The sequence below is a fragment of the Melopsittacus undulatus genome, chromosome 9, assembly GCF_012275295.1.
Source record: "Melopsittacus undulatus isolate bMelUnd1 chromosome 9, bMelUnd1.mat.Z, whole genome shotgun sequence".
Classification (NCBI taxonomy): Eukaryota; Metazoa; Chordata; class Aves; order Psittaciformes; family Psittaculidae; genus Melopsittacus; species Melopsittacus undulatus.
The window spans coordinates 11,952,990-11,966,815 of record NC_047535.1 but is presented as its reverse complement, the minus strand read 5'-3'; the positions used below and the strand labels follow the sequence as shown (position 1 = coordinate 11,966,815).

Sequence of the window (13,826 nt, the reverse complement as noted above, 5' to 3'; positions counted from 1 at the left end):
CTCTGGTGCTGGCACTGAGGTGGTGCTGGTGTCTGATAGAGCAGTTGAATATGGTGATGTTTTTTACTCACCTGGTTTGGGCAGTGTCTTGGGTTATTAATGCTCTTCTGCACAAAAGCTCCTGAAAACCTTGGTTGTAAACCTTGTGGTCGTAGTGGGATGGGCTCAGATGGGGCTGGAGGATATCAAATGGATCCCAAACTTGCTTTGCTGAAAACTGAAAGCTACAGGGTGAGCTGCCTTGTTTTGAAGCTTCTGAATAATTAAAACCATTTCTGAATGCTTTGCTCTTACCATTTGGTTTGGGGACACATTCAGCTTGCTGAGACTTGCTCCTTTTGAATAGAGCTGGCTGGTGTCATGCCCCTGTGGGATGCAGTGTGGCTGAGTCTTCCCTGTGTTCCCTCCCCTTCTGGGTGGCAGCTGATCCCACACTACTGCCCCATGGAGCAGGGTGGGACTTTGACTCCTCAGTGGCCCGGTGCTCCATGCACAGGGGCAGCTCTGTTTGTAAGAAGGAATTTGCTTGCTTTGGTTCCTCAGTGGGAGGAGAAGCTGCTGCATGAGGGAAGCAGCCTGGTGTGCGCCTGTCTGTCTGCTCTGGGGCAGGGGCCTGACCAGACAGGCTTGTTGTGAGCGTGGCCTGGGGACAGTGCTGCTGCTGGGAAGTGTGTCGTTTGTCAGCAAGCTAGGCTGGCATGCTGCTGTCTGCCTGGAGCAGCTCCTGTTGGGGTTGGTGTGTGGTGGCCTGCTGTGGAGGCTCCCGTGCCTGCTCATTGGCAAGGCTCTGCCCCTCTCAGCCTGCCCAGCAGTGTGTGTAGCAGAGACTGGCCATGGGCCTGCTCTGTGCCCCCCCCCCCGCTATAGCTGCATGGACATCTACACTGCTGGGGCCCAGCCTGCTACCTTAACAACACAGGTTTAGTGGAGCGGCCTTTGTGGAGCACCAGCATGAGGTCCATAACCAGGACATGGGGACTACCATTCTCTTCCCAAATGAAGTGGCATCTTCTGACTGATCGCAGCCTTGGGAGAGTAACCCATGCTTTTGTCTCTCACCACACTGGGCTGCTGCTGCTGGCTGCAGCTGTGTAGTGCTGTGCTGCAGCAGATGGCAAAGAATGCAGCCTGGCTGGAGCTGTGTGGAGGGCTGGTTACTGCCACATGTGCTGCTGTCTATGGGCTGAGAGGAGCCCAGCTGCCCTCCTGGGCTGCTGCCAGAGGAGCTGGGAGGGAAGGAAGGAGGTGTGTCATGCTGCAGTGCTGATGGGCTGTGTCTCTGTTGCAGTTCTCAGCATGCTGAGTAACCCTCTGGGGAATGTCCTGGGGAAGCCCCCGCTGGGTTTCCTGCCTCTGGACCCCATTGGCTCTGACCTGTCAGAAAAGTTTTCCACACCAACGCTGAGGAATTCCCGCCTGGACTCCCGCTCCCTCCTGGACTCCCGGTCCAGCAGCCCCTCGGACTCGGACACCAGTGGCTTCAGCTCTGGCTCTGACCACCTCTCAGACTTGATTGTAAGTTTTGGTCTTGCACTCACTGTCTGATTCCTGGTGTCTTGTCGTGTTTCTGGGGAGCATGGGAGAGCTGGAGGGGCTGCAAGGCACAGCCCTGCCTACTCAGGAGGGGAAAAGAGTGCTGCAGAGAGGTGTATTGCCCACACAGACACAGCAAGCTTCTGCAGCCCAGGGTTTGGAAGAAGGGCTGCTCATGCGGCCCTTCTGCAGCACAAACTAGCACTATCCTTGTATAATTTTGGCCTGAATAATGTTTTGGCCTTTTAGCTTTGTGCTTGCAGCCCCAAGGGGTTGAAGTAGCTCCCAGAGGGGTCTGAGTGCTTGAGCTTGTGTGAGGCAGTGGGCTGTGCCCTGTTCCCAGCAGGGAGGTGGTTGATCAGCACAGATGCCTCCAGCCTGGACTTCTCAGGGGCTCCTGTCCCTGCCTTTCATTCCCCTTCCTATTTGCTGACTGCACTTCATCTCAGGGCAGCTGCTTCTAGAGCAAACTGGGTCTAGCCTGCTCCCATTCCTTACAGCACAGCTAAATTTGGAAGCTGGCGAGTGTCTGTGTTGCTGCCCCAGTCTGGGCTGCTGGGTCTATGTCACAGTAGCTCCAGCCAGTTCTGGCTGCTGCTGCAGGGCTCATCCTGAGGGTCTGAGGCCACAGCCATGGATGAGCTGCTCCTGGCTCTGCCATGGTGTAGCTGTGGCCTTGACCCCCACATTGTGGTGGGCAGGAAGGACATGGCTGTCTTGATGTGGAATGGATTCTCCTAGAGGATTGGAGTCTGGAGCAGGGATGCTGCTGAGGGCAGGCAGTGTGGGACAGCAGGGCTTTGTGCTGGCCTTGTTCATAAGGTCAGGTCTCCCTTGGTGTGGGGTGGCATTCTGAGCTGCACAGTGTCTCCTATCCCTGCTGGCTCATTAATCCTTGCTTCTGCTCCATCCACTCGGGGAGGCATGTTCAGCCTGGAACAGCTGGCTCTGCAGGCAGCTGAGCCCTGGGCTGGGAGCTGCTCTGTGTAGGGTGAGTGCCTGCTGGCTGCCTGCAGAACTGGTGAGTGCTGCCAGCATGTCCTGCAGGCAGGGCCTTCGGTGGTGCACAAGGCTGCTCCTGGGGTGCCTTAGTGCTCCCTGGGGCTGGCAGCTGTCCTAGAGGCTGCACATATATGGAGTAGCTGATGGCTTGGTGGGCTGCAGGGTGCCTCCTGTTCCAGGTCCCTGCTGCTGCTCATGGGTTGGGTGGGAAATGGCTTCAGGGTTAGGCCCTTCCCAGGGAAACCATGGTCCTGTCAGGCTGCTGGGACAGTGGGAGGGCTGCTTTCCTGTTGCTGCCACATCTCAGAGGGTCTTGGGTGACCAGGAATTGCCAAGAGCCCACTCTCCTGCAGGTGAGGGCAGGGCCCAGTGTGGCACATGTCCTCCAGTATTATGTGATGCTACTCAAAGCTGGGTCTTAATGTGGATTTTTCTCTTGCAGTCAAGCCTTCGGATCTCCCCCCCTCTGCCTTTCCTGCCCCTCAGTGGGGTGTCAAGAGACCCCCTAAAGATGGGAGTAGGGTCCCAGCTGGATCAAGATCAAGCTGCTCTGGCTGCAGTAACTTCCTCCCCAGCCAGTGCATCGAAAAGATGGCCTGGAGCATCAGCGTGGCCTTCCTGGGATCTTCTGGACTCTCCAGATGACCCCTTCAGTATTGAAAGAGAAGCTAGGCTTCACAGGCAAGCAGCAGGTAAGTTGGATGGTGGGTCTCAGCAGGCTTCAGTGGCAGCTGCCTCCTGCTGCTGCAGCTCTGCCGAACCTATGTCTGTGAAACATGGGGATGTGCTTGGAGACCTATGGGAGAGCGAAGTAAATGGTCCTTTACTGAGTGGTGTTGGTGCTTGTCCAAGCTGTGAATGAAGCAACCTGTACCTGGAGTGGGCAGCTGCCTCCCCGAAACTACAAGAATCCTGTTTACTCCTGCAAAGTGTTCCTGGGAGGAGTCCCGTGGGACATTACGGAAGGTGAGCAGCCCCTGGCCCTGCACTGTGGGTTTTGCCATCAGGAGGGTGTGAGGTGGAGCCTTTTCTGGGATACTGACTCTTCTCCTCCTGTCTGTAGCTGGACTGATCAACACCTTCCGTGTGTTTGGCTCCCTGAGTGTGGAGTGGCCTGGTAAGGATGGCAAACACCCACGCTGCCCTCCCAAAGGTAATATGCCTAAAGGTAATAGCGACACGGTAGGGTTACTTTTTTCCCATGCTATGTTACAGCACGGATCTGGGCTGGTACGGCTGCATGCTGGTGACTGGATGGTACAGAGCACCCTAGGGTAAATGTCCCACACTCACTTGGGTGAGCACCAGAGCACTGTCACCTTGAACCTGGTGTCCCTACCCTGTCCCTAGCAGGGCTGAGCAGAGTGTGGGGTGGGGGGGAGCCCTCTCTGGTGCTTCTGGAGCCCCACGAGGGTCTGGCTTGCCCTGGGTGCTTGCTGCCAGTACATGCATTCTAGAATCCAGTCGTGTGTCTGCAGTAAGTTGGCAGCTCAGGGACTGGTGATCTGAGCAGTGCCTGGGGTGTCCTTGTGCCTGAGGTAGCTGGGCTGATGGGTTGTGTAAGCAGTGATGAGTTACTCAGTGAGGGATAACTAGTTTGTAGGCTCGGTGGTACCCGGTCGCCTCATTCAGTTACTTAGCACAGTGTGAGGTGCAGAGTGCTGGTGCTGTGGGAAATGATTTTGAAGCCCTGAACTTGTAATTCTGGGCCAAGACATCTTAAATATGAAGCAAAGTCTGTTTACCTGCAGACCACACTGTGGTCAGGCTGGTGGTGCCCATTGTTAGCATCTAAATGTGGCAGGGGGATGGACAGTGGTCCACATGACACTGGATGTGGATAACCTGCCCCCTTGTGCTGGGTTTGGGCTCTTTCTGAGCTTGGCTGAGCTCTGTGCATCTTGGGTGGGTCATGTGTGGAGGGATTGCAAATCGCCCTCCCCTAGAAAGGCTTGTGAATAGCAAGGAGCATACAGTGCAGATCCTTTGGCATCTGAAAGTGATTTTTGAGGGTATCTGCAAACAGGGATGATCTTTCTCATCTGCTGCAGTTCTAACAACTGCTTATTTCCCTTTACCTCTGAAAGGATACGTCTACCTGGTGTTTGAGTCGGAGAAATCTGTGCGTGCTCTGCTCCAGGCATGCTCCCAGGACTTGTTAAGCCCTGATGGGCTCTCTGAATACTACTTCAAGATGTCCAGCCGCAGGATGCGCTGCAAAGAGGTGAGCAGACCTGTGAGAGTTGCTCTGCAGATGACAGCAGGAGATGCTGATGAGATCCTTGGAGACAAGGGGTGGGCAGTGTTGCTATGCTCTGGGAAAGCAGGGCTTAAAAAGAACAGCAGAAGTCAACTTGCTCTTGGCTCTCTTTAACTGATGTGTTCCTGTAGAGGGGCTGGATGTGGGCAAGGAGGGAAGTGTCAGGTCAGTGTTTGTGCCCTTCACAACAGCTTGTGTCCAGAACTGGCTTCATGAAGCCGAGTGGTTTTGTGCAGCTGGAAAGGAGCACAGGAACAGGAATTTTTCTGCTTCATGCTGCTTTCAGCACACCTTTCCTTGCAGGGACAAACTTTGGTCTCCTTAGTGCTTTGTTAGAACTCCCATGCTTGCAGAACGAATGGGTCTCGTGCTCACTACAGGCAGGTACTTTGATCCACAGCTGAAGTTGCAGCTTCTCCCCAGCATGACTGTGTCTGGCTGTGTTTGGCTGACCTGTGGAGGTGCTGAGGCTGAGCTCAGCCTCCTGGTGAAGGGGGAATGTAGCTATAGATGGGGTACAGCTGCATAAACTTTTGGAGTTAAAGGATTGAGATTCAGCTCTTACCTAGGCAGGCACAAATTCCTTGTGCTTCAGAAGCTCTCCTGGTACATGGCTGTTGGCAGTGCTGTCATGCTTGGTGACCTAGTGCTCATAGATGTTTATCCTCTCCAGAGCCCTCTATCAGCTGCTTTGCATATGGAAACTCCTGTTGAAATTGGCCATGGATGGGTTGTTTCATTGGTTTTCTGTTCTGGGAGGCATCTGACTGGGCTGTAACCAGAGGGTGCAGACAGCAGGAGGAATCCACTTGTACATGGATTGTATCCTGGCTGCCAGCCCTGAGGGACTAATGCTTTGGACTCCCATCTGGCTGGAAGTGGAGCAGTGTGGCTGTTGGGTTTTGTGGGCTCTTGGAGGCGCTTGGAGCAAAACTGGAGCTCCAGAGCTCTGGATATAGACCCTGAGCAGCAGTAGTGACACTTGCAGGGTGGGGTCAAGCCCAAGGGCCTGAGCTGGCCACTCCCCTCAGCTGAGGTGCAGTGGGGCAACACACGTGTGGTGTGCAGGCCCTTGGCTGACCTGAGCTGCGCTGTGTGGCTGCAGGTGCAGGTGATCCCATGGGTGCTGGCAGACAGCAACTTTGTGCGCAGCCCATCGCAGCGGCTTGACCCCAGCAAGACGGTGTTCGTGGGGGCTCTGCATGGAATGCTCAACGCGGAGGCGCTGGCGGCTGTCATGTATGACCTGTTCGGAGGGGTGGTCTACGCTGGCATCGACACGGACAAGCACAAGTACCCCATCGGTAAGTGGGGATCCCGTTGTCATCCACAGTATGCTCTGAGGAGGCTGCAACAAGGCTCTTGGCCCTTCAATGAGGAAGAATGCCCAGGGTGCCAGGCTCTACCTGTGCTTACTCTAGGAGCAGACATCCAGCCAGCCTCTTCCAGAGGCAATGCTCCTTGCCCCCTGGCCATGGGGAGGTAAGATGAGGCTTGGGAGGGCCAGCAAAGCCAACACTCCTGGGAACTGGAAGCCCTTAGATCATTCCCTCACTGCCCCCAAGCAGTTCTCCAGTAGAAATGAGAGTGAGAGCGGTGGGAGGAAGACAAACTCTTCTCATAGGTAATAAGTGATAAGAGGAAACTGCATCAGCAGAGGTTTAGATGGAGATAGAACAATTCCTTCCTCAAGGGTGCTCAGGCATTGGAACAGGCTGCCCAGGGCAGTGCTGGAGGTCCCCATCCCTGCAGGTGTTCACACACCATGGAGACAAGGCCCTCGGTGACACAGTGAGTCTCCTGCGTGTTGCCAGGCAGGAGCAATGTTGGAGCTTGCAGAGCTGCTGTCTGCTCATTGTCCTCTCAGGCTTTTCCGGTCAGGGCTTGGGTTTAGGGTGTGCCGTGGTGCTGCAGTGCATTGCCACCGAAGTGGCTCTGGGGAGGGCAGTCCTAGGGGGTTGGATGGATGAGGGTAAGTAGATCCTTGGGATGATCATAGATGAAGTCCTGCACTCTAATCTGCCCTGTGCTGACACTGTGGGCTCCTAGAGCAAGAGTTAACATGGAGCTTCATGCAGAGCTCAGGGTGCTCCTTCAAATGGGTGAGATCTGCTCCTGATGGCAGTTGCCCAGATAGCTTTTGGAGGTCTGCTAAGGAGGTGGACTTGATCCTATTTGAAAGAAGGATCCCCTTGTTCACAGCAGTGATGCTGAGCCAGCACTGGGCCCTCCAGTCTTGTGGTGCTACAGGAGAGTAATAGATGGGTCCTGGGTAAGGCTTTGCTCTGGTTTTAGCTGTCTGCTGACAGACTGGGAAGTGTTGTTAACAACCAGAGCTTCCCTTACACTAAAACACGTAGGTAAGCATGGGTATGCTTTTCTGGAGCTTAGCAAAACTTGGCTGGAAGCAAGTGGTGCGGGAATGCTGCTGACTGGCAGGGAGAGAAGCTGTGAAGTGCCATGCTGGGAATGAGTGGGAGGCTTAAAAGCTGCTGAGCTGCCTGGGCCCTGGCTTCCTTCAGGTGCAGGTGTGGAGCCTCCTGCTGCTGCTGCACTGCCCCTGAGCCTCCCACTGCTGCCCGGCCACTGCCACCCACAAGCTCAGGTCAAAGCAGCCCAGAGGTGTTCATGGAGAAGCTTTGCTCCTCTCAGCTCCATGCTGTGCTGCTCTGGCTGCCTGGGGAAGGAGGCAGGTGCAGCCATGAGGCTTTGGATGAGGTCTCCCTTGGAAGCTGCCGCTGACTGGGCACTGCGGAGCGGCAGTTCCCCCCTGGCCTCTGGCAGCTCCTGCCACAAGCGCCAGGTCAGTCTAACGCTCATGATTGGTCTGTCTTGCAGGGTCTGGCCGTGTCACCTTCAACAACCAGCGCAGTTACCTGAAGGCTGTGACTGCTGCATTCGTAGAGATCAAAACCACCAAGTTTACTAAGAAGGTGAGTGGAGCTGCTGGAGCATCTGTGGAGCTGTGTCTGTGGAGTGGATGCTGGGCCTGGGAGCACTGTGACCCACAGAGCCTGCCCATGGAGGCAGCTGTGAAGAGGATTTGGGGTGCCCCCAGCACTGTTTCATGCCCACTGCCTGGTTCTCCTGCTGCAGGTTCAAATTGACCCGTACCTGGAAGACTCCATGTGCCAAGTCTGCAGCACCCAGCCTGGCCCCTTCTTCTGCAGAGACCAGGTGAGGCTTTTCCTGCTCAGGTGCTGCACTCTTGAGGGAATGGGGGGGTTCCTTGAGGAGGAGGAGGAGTTCCCATGGGGAGGTGCTGTTTCTGTGATGGGCTGGAAGTGCCATCACCCTGCATCTGGTCCCAGGGGACTCTGGCTGACTTCTGGCAAAGGAACTTTGCCAGGGTCCGGTGGCTTCCCATGGAGTCTGGATGGGATCTGGGTGGTGGAGCTGGCAGTGGGGGTGCTGTGAGCCAGGCAACAGCTGCCTGCAAGTGTGCAGATCCCCATTTTCAAACCCAGTTTAAAAGGGCCAACCTGGAATCTCAGTGGCCAGAATTCCCTCCCTCTGCTGCAAGGATGAGGGCTGCAAATTTAGGGAGGGCAGGAGGGTGATGCCGCTTCGCTAGAGGGATGGTGCCATTTCCCAGCCCTAGGACACTGCCCCTCTGCTCTCCCCCCAGATCTGCTTCAAGTACTTCTGCCGCTCCTGCTGGCACTGGCAGCACTCCATGGAGGTCCTGCGTCACCACCGCCCGCTGATGCGCAACCAGAAGAACAGAGACTCCAGCTAAAGGGGCCACCAGGGCTCGGGGGCCGCCGCAGGCGCAGGAGCAAGTCCTTTGTTAACCCGCCGAGCGGAGAGCGCACGACGCTGGTGCCAGACCCAGGCTGGGAACGCGCTTCCTGAGGACTAACGGGGAGGGGGGGGAGAAACCAATAATCTTACATTCATGTTTGCACTTGCTGGTCTTTTTGTTTCTGCACTAATGCACAGTGAATTTTGTTGGGGTTTGTTTGGGGGTGTTTTTGAGGGGGAGGAGCGCCCCTCAAGCGATTCTGCAGTTCCCAGACTTTGGTTCCTAGTTTGCTGATGAGAAGCAAAAAAAGAAAAAAAGCAACCTAATTCCAAGGGCCACGTGTTGCGAAGGTGTTCCCGCCTTCTCCGAGGATTTTTATTTATTAAAGGCGCTTTTTTACATTCCTTGCAATACCAGTGGTGATGATGCAGGTCTCATTGGCTCCATTTCTTTGCAGTTGCCATACAGTGCCTTTCCATTCATTTAACCCCCACCTGAACGGCATAAACTGGATGTTCAGCTGGCGTTTTTTACTGTAACAACAAGGAGACTTTGCTCTTCATTTAAAACCAAATCATATTTCATATTTTACGCTCGAGGGTTTTTACCAGTTCCTTTTTACACTCTTAAAAACAGTTTTTAAGTCGTTTGAAACGAGAGATTTTTTTCTTTCCTGGCAGCTTTTAACATTATTGCAATTTGTGTCTGGGGGCTGCTGGCGGAAGGTTGTGAATCGAGGGGTTTGCAACAGGACGGGCTTGATTTTTGTGTTCCTTTCTTTTTGGGGTTTGAAACTGGACCGGATAACGGATCTCTGAGCTGCTGTATATAGTTTTAAATAGTTTGTTGCACTTTTTTTAAGTTGCACTTACGGGGGGTTGATAGAGGTTTTTAATCACACCAAGTCACAGGACTTAAAACCTTTTTCTTTTGTACCGAGCTACACAAGGGCTGCGTGTCGGAGCATGGATGGAGGTTCGCAGGAGCCCTTTCTCTTAGAGGGGACGAGTTCTTTTTCCCTTCCTTGACGAAATGTACGGAGTTACGGTGCAGTCGACTGAAATGCTGCTGCTGCTGCTGGGATTTGACCCTTTCATTATGATTTGAGTTATTTTTTTTTTACTTTCCCCTCTATTGGAAGCTGTGTGCCAAAGAACCAGTGTCATAATTTCTCCCTCTTCCGTTGTGTTTTTGGTTTTGTTTCCTCTTTTCCTGCTGAGCTGATGTTGCATTGTTGCATATCCCAGCTGCTCTTTGTGGGGTTTTGTGAAGCTGTGTGTGAAGTCTCTACCTCATTGTAGTATACGCAGGCAAGACTGCACTCTCCTACAGACGCGTGGAGTAAGCTGTGGTGTAGTTCTTGGCACATAATAAACACGTTGCAGCAAAAAAAAACACCTTTGTTGTCCTCCTTGGGTGCACAGGGGGTGGGATCCCTGTGAGGTCTTGCTGTGGGGGCATGTGTGGATGCTGTACGTGACTTGGGAAAGCCTGGCTCAGGGCAGGTAGGGGGGGTTTGTCTGGGGCACCCCACTTTCCCGGGGGGTGGCTGCTTGTGCTGCCCGTGGCTACCTTCTGGGAGCCTTCCTTCTCCTTCCTCTTCAGCCTCTTTTTCCTCCTCCTCCTTGTCCTCAGACTGCTCCCTGCTGCCTTCCTCCCCCTTTTCCTTTTTGCTGCTGGAGCTGTTGCTGTCCTCATTGACAGACTCAGGCTCTGAAAGGGGCCATGGCTCAGCCCTGTTGCTGCATCCTCCATGGCCCTACATCTTCCTGCTGTGTCCCCACACCCACTGCTGCCTCCCTGCTGCACCCCTGCATCCTTTCACTGCATCTCTGAGCCATACCTCTGTGTCCCCTGCCCAAAGTTACCAAAGGTCTTTAGAGCCAAAGGCCTTCAGATGTACTTTGCAGAAGAAGCTGGGACTCACCTGAAGTTAAGGCCATGGCTGGTTAATGGGGCAAGAGCAGTGGGGGCTTTAGAGGCAGGATTTGAGGGGGTGAGTGGGAGCTGGGGTGCAATGACACTGTTGGCAGGGGCACCCTGGGTGTCCTGTGCCCTCGCGGGGAGACAGGACTTTGGGCTCTTTCCTCCTGCTCCCCATCCTTCTATCTACAGCTGCCCCAGGGCGCTGTCCCTTCATCCTCTGAGGCTGTGATGCTCGCAGGGGCCCAGCACCCCTCGGCTGCTGTGTTTGGCGCAGTCCAGGGGCCGTCAGCCGCTCCCCAGAGCCACTTCCTCGCCGTCCGCCGTGGCTCTCCAGCCGCAGGCTGGAGCTGGCTCCGGGCGCTAGGACCCGGGGGTGCACGCAGAGACCAGAGCCCCGCCCAGCCTCAGCCGAGCCCCCCGGAGCCCCGCCCCTCGCAGGAGGCCTCCAAGCCGCAGGGGGGCGCTGTGAATTCCCGGCGGCCCCGTGTCCTCCCGTCATCCTTTGCTCTCTTTCCTCGGCCGCCGCCGACATGGTGAGTGTGGGCCATGGCCGCCGCCGGCCGCCGCCATCCGCCGCCATCCGCAGCCGGGGCCGCTCCTCCCGCGGTGCCGAGCGGCTGCGGGCTGCGGCGGGGGGCGGAGAGCGGGGATGGGCCCCGGGAGGGAGCGCAGGGCCCGGGGCATTGCTGAGGGGCTGCGGGCCGGAGGGAGCCGCGGGCTCCGGCGGCGCCTGAGCGGTGTTTCCGTGCCCCCCCTCCCGCCCAGGGACGCGTCCGGACGAAGACGGTGAAGAAGGCGGCGCGGGTGATCATCGAGAAGTACTACACGCGGCTGGGGAACGACTTCCACACCAACAAGCGCGTGTGTGAGGAGATCGCCATCATCCCCAGCAAGAAGCTGCGCAACAAGATCGCGGGGTGAGGCGGGCGCGCGCGCGCGGACCCGGCACCTGCATCGAAAGTGGCCGCGGCCTCACGGTGGCCCGGGCATCGATAGTGCAGGGAGAGCAACGGCGGCGGCTCCCCCGTGTCTGCGGGGCCGCGTCCCCGCCGACCCTGTTGCTGCCGAACACTGCCCTCCCGTGGGGGGCCCGTCGGGGGCGAGCACAGCTCAGCCCTGCCCGGGGTGTGGGAGCGTGATGGCCCGTGTGTGCCCCACAGGTATGTCACCCACCTGATGAAGCGCATCCAGAGGGGACCCGTCCGAGGCATCTCCATCAAACTGCAGGAGGAGGAGAGGGAGAGAAGGGATAACTATGTCCCCGAGGTGAGGCTCCGGCTGCGGTGTCTGTTGCTCTAAAACACAGCTCCGGCCGGGATGGGCTGAGGAGGGTTGTGGTCAGGAAGGGCTGAGGTGGATCTTGGCCTTGTATCGGGTGTCCCATCCAGAGCTGCTCTCCGGGCTGGGAAGGGCAGTGATATGCCTGCGTTGTGACTGCCACCAGTCAGCAAGTGATGATCAGCAAGCGGTCCTCAGCTTTGCTAACTTAATATCAGGAAAAAAATCACTTGTGGGGATGTGGGAGGATGTGTCAGAGTGCCTTAAACCTGCCACAGCAGATGTGATTGCAAAGAGGAGATGGCTAAAACCTGTACCTGTCAGGGTCTGCCCATGAGCCCGTTGCTGATGGTGCTGGGAGAGGAGCTCCAGAAGTGTTTCCCTGTTCAATGGGTTCAACCCCATTGCACCCAAACCCTTCAGCCATGGCACAGAGCCCCTCTTCAACTCTCCCTGATCAGCTTCCAGTGGAGCTGCTGATTTCTGTGCTGCCCCAAACGCTCAGTCCTGTCACCTGGGCTCTCCTAAACTGTTGGTGCTGGGGTCTGCTTATGTGGAAGGCTGTTTCAGTGAGGATCTGGGAGGAAGAGGGGTGATGCTGGGGTGTCCTGGCACTGTGGTGCTGCCTCCCCTTGGAGATCTACTCCAGGAGCACCCTCCCTGCCTTGCTGCCTGGGGGCAGGCAACACGGCTCCACAAGAGACTGGGGCCTGATTGACTCCCAGTGGCTACAAACAATGTGTGGAGCACTGGCAGCACCTGCAGATCTCCTCCTAGCTGCTCCAGCACCCCAGATTTTAGGTGTCAGCGCAGTGCTGAGCTGCCTGGCTGCTATTGGGGCATGGAGGACGAGCTGAGGGCAGTGTTTTATAGAGAGACCTTCCAGCTAAGTTTGGGAGGCAGGACAGGATGGTGCTGGTGGGAGATGCCTCTGCTGGTGGGACCCCAGGCGGGGTCTGTGCTGTAGCTGGTGGTGCAGCTGAACCTGTGTTATCTGTGGTTCCTTAGAAAAGCATTGGTGTGATGCAGCCTTCAGGGGAAGGAAGCATGTGGAGGTGAAGGTTTTGGGGGTGAGAGGGTTGCAGGAGATTGCTCTGGGATTAAAGAGCAGGAGACCTCAGGTCCTTGGGGTGGGACAGCCGTGGTGGTCACTCGCTGTAGCTGTTTGGCACTGCCAGGGTCCGGCTCCAGCCCGACTGTCACAGTATGAGTGCAAGTGTCAGTGGTGACCACCGGGACCAGTGCAGTCGTGAACCTGACCCTGGCTCTGCAGCATTGGTGTGGAGCCGCCTGGGCCTGCCAAAGAAGAGCTGCCCCCTGCCTGGTGAGCTCTGCTGCTGGGTGGCCTCTCAGTGTTCTGGCAGGAGAGCTGGACCACATGGGGTCCTCCTGGCTGCTTCTGTTGCTTGAGCCCCTCCCCATGACAGGCAGTGAGATCTTTGTTGCTGTGGGACAAGGATCAGGGTGGACATGTGGGGCCATCCTGGTGGCAACAGGGACGTGGCTGTGGGGACTCATCAAACTGCATCTGTGTCTCCTCTGTCCCCAGGTCTCTGCCCTCGACCAGGAGATCATTGAAGTGGACCCAGACACCAAGGAAATGCTGAAGCTCCTGGTGGGTGGTTTCCCCTGCCCTGGGACATGCAGGGGGGTGGGATGGTGGCTTTTCCAGGCCTGCACCAGCAAGGGTGGGTGTGCTCCTTCCCTCTGCTCCTCCCACAGCACCCTGGGGGTGCTCACCCAATGGCCTCCTCCTCAGCTCTTGCTGGGTGAAGGTGAGCATGGATGAAAAGACTAGCTGATTTCCAGGGTGGTGATGGTCATCTCCCCTTCTTCTGGAGACAGGAATCCACCCTTTGTGCTACCACAACACATTCACACTTTCTGCTCTTGCTGGTGGGGTTGGACACAGATAGTGACAGGGCCGTGTCACTGATCCCTATCCCTGTTTTCCAGGACTTTGGCAGCCTGTCCAACCTGCAGGTGACGCAGCCCACAGTGGGGATGAACTTCAAAACGCCCCGAGGAGCGCTCTGAGTCGGTTGCTGTGTGTCACTTTTCCAATAAATGTGGGAAAACCAG

The 13,826-nt window shown here is 56.3% G+C and overlaps 2 protein-coding genes and 1 non-coding gene across 14 annotated transcripts in view; all 3 read left to right on the top strand.

Annotated features, from left to right (window-relative positions):
- The window catches only part of CPEB1 (cytoplasmic polyadenylation element binding protein 1), a 37,235-nt gene extending 28,386 nt beyond the window's left edge, over positions 1 to 8,849 (top strand). For 10 of the 12 annotated variants that reach the window (XM_005142497.3, XM_031043213.2, XM_031043214.2 and 7 more), the window contains 9 exons: positions 1,289 to 1,515; positions 2,978 to 3,227; positions 3,388 to 3,501; positions 3,599 to 3,703; positions 4,623 to 4,759; positions 5,901 to 6,099; positions 7,634 to 7,728; positions 7,892 to 7,972; positions 8,424 to 8,849. In XM_005142497.3, coding sequence (XP_005142554.1) covers positions 1,289 to 1,515; positions 2,978 to 3,227; positions 3,388 to 3,501; positions 3,599 to 3,703; positions 4,623 to 4,759; positions 5,901 to 6,099; positions 7,634 to 7,728; positions 7,892 to 7,972; positions 8,424 to 8,534 — 1,319 coding nt within the window. In that variant the 3' untranslated portion in view covers positions 8,535 to 8,849. The remainder of the gene's footprint in view (positions 1 to 1,288; positions 1,516 to 2,977; positions 3,228 to 3,387; positions 3,502 to 3,598; positions 3,704 to 4,622; positions 4,760 to 5,900; positions 6,100 to 7,633; positions 7,729 to 7,891; positions 7,973 to 8,423) is intronic. The other 2 variants (XM_031043208.2, XM_005142498.2) reach the window with 2 other exon arrangements.
- A 2,063-nt stretch (positions 8,850 to 10,912) lies between these two features.
- Positions 10,913 to 13,826, top strand: RPS17 (ribosomal protein S17). The gene is made up of 5 exons (XM_034066331.1): positions 10,913 to 10,999; positions 11,232 to 11,383; positions 11,627 to 11,732; positions 13,294 to 13,359; positions 13,701 to 13,826. The coding sequence occupies exons 1-5, from the start codon at positions 10,997 to 10,999 to the stop codon at positions 13,779 to 13,781; spliced, it is 408 nt and encodes a 135-aa protein (XP_033922222.1). The 5' UTR covers positions 10,913 to 10,996; the 3' UTR covers positions 13,782 to 13,826.
- Positions 11,414 to 11,537, top strand: LOC115945411 (small nucleolar RNA SNORA71). Its single transcript, XR_004079757.2, has one exon. It is a non-coding gene; the product is annotated as a small nucleolar RNA SNORA71 (small nucleolar RNA).

What these genes read in the sequence shown, in the direction of transcription:
- RPS17 (XM_034066331.1), top strand. An exon ending in CTGCGCAACAAGATCGCGGG is followed by an intron (nt 11,384 to 11,626) that starts GTGAGGCGGGCG and finishes TGTGCCCCACAG; the next exon opens with GTATGTCACCCACCTGATGA. An exon ending in GGGATAACTATGTCCCCGAG is followed by an intron (nt 11,733 to 13,293) that starts GTGAGGCTCCGG and finishes CTCTGTCCCCAG; the next exon opens with GTCTCTGCCCTCGACCAGGA.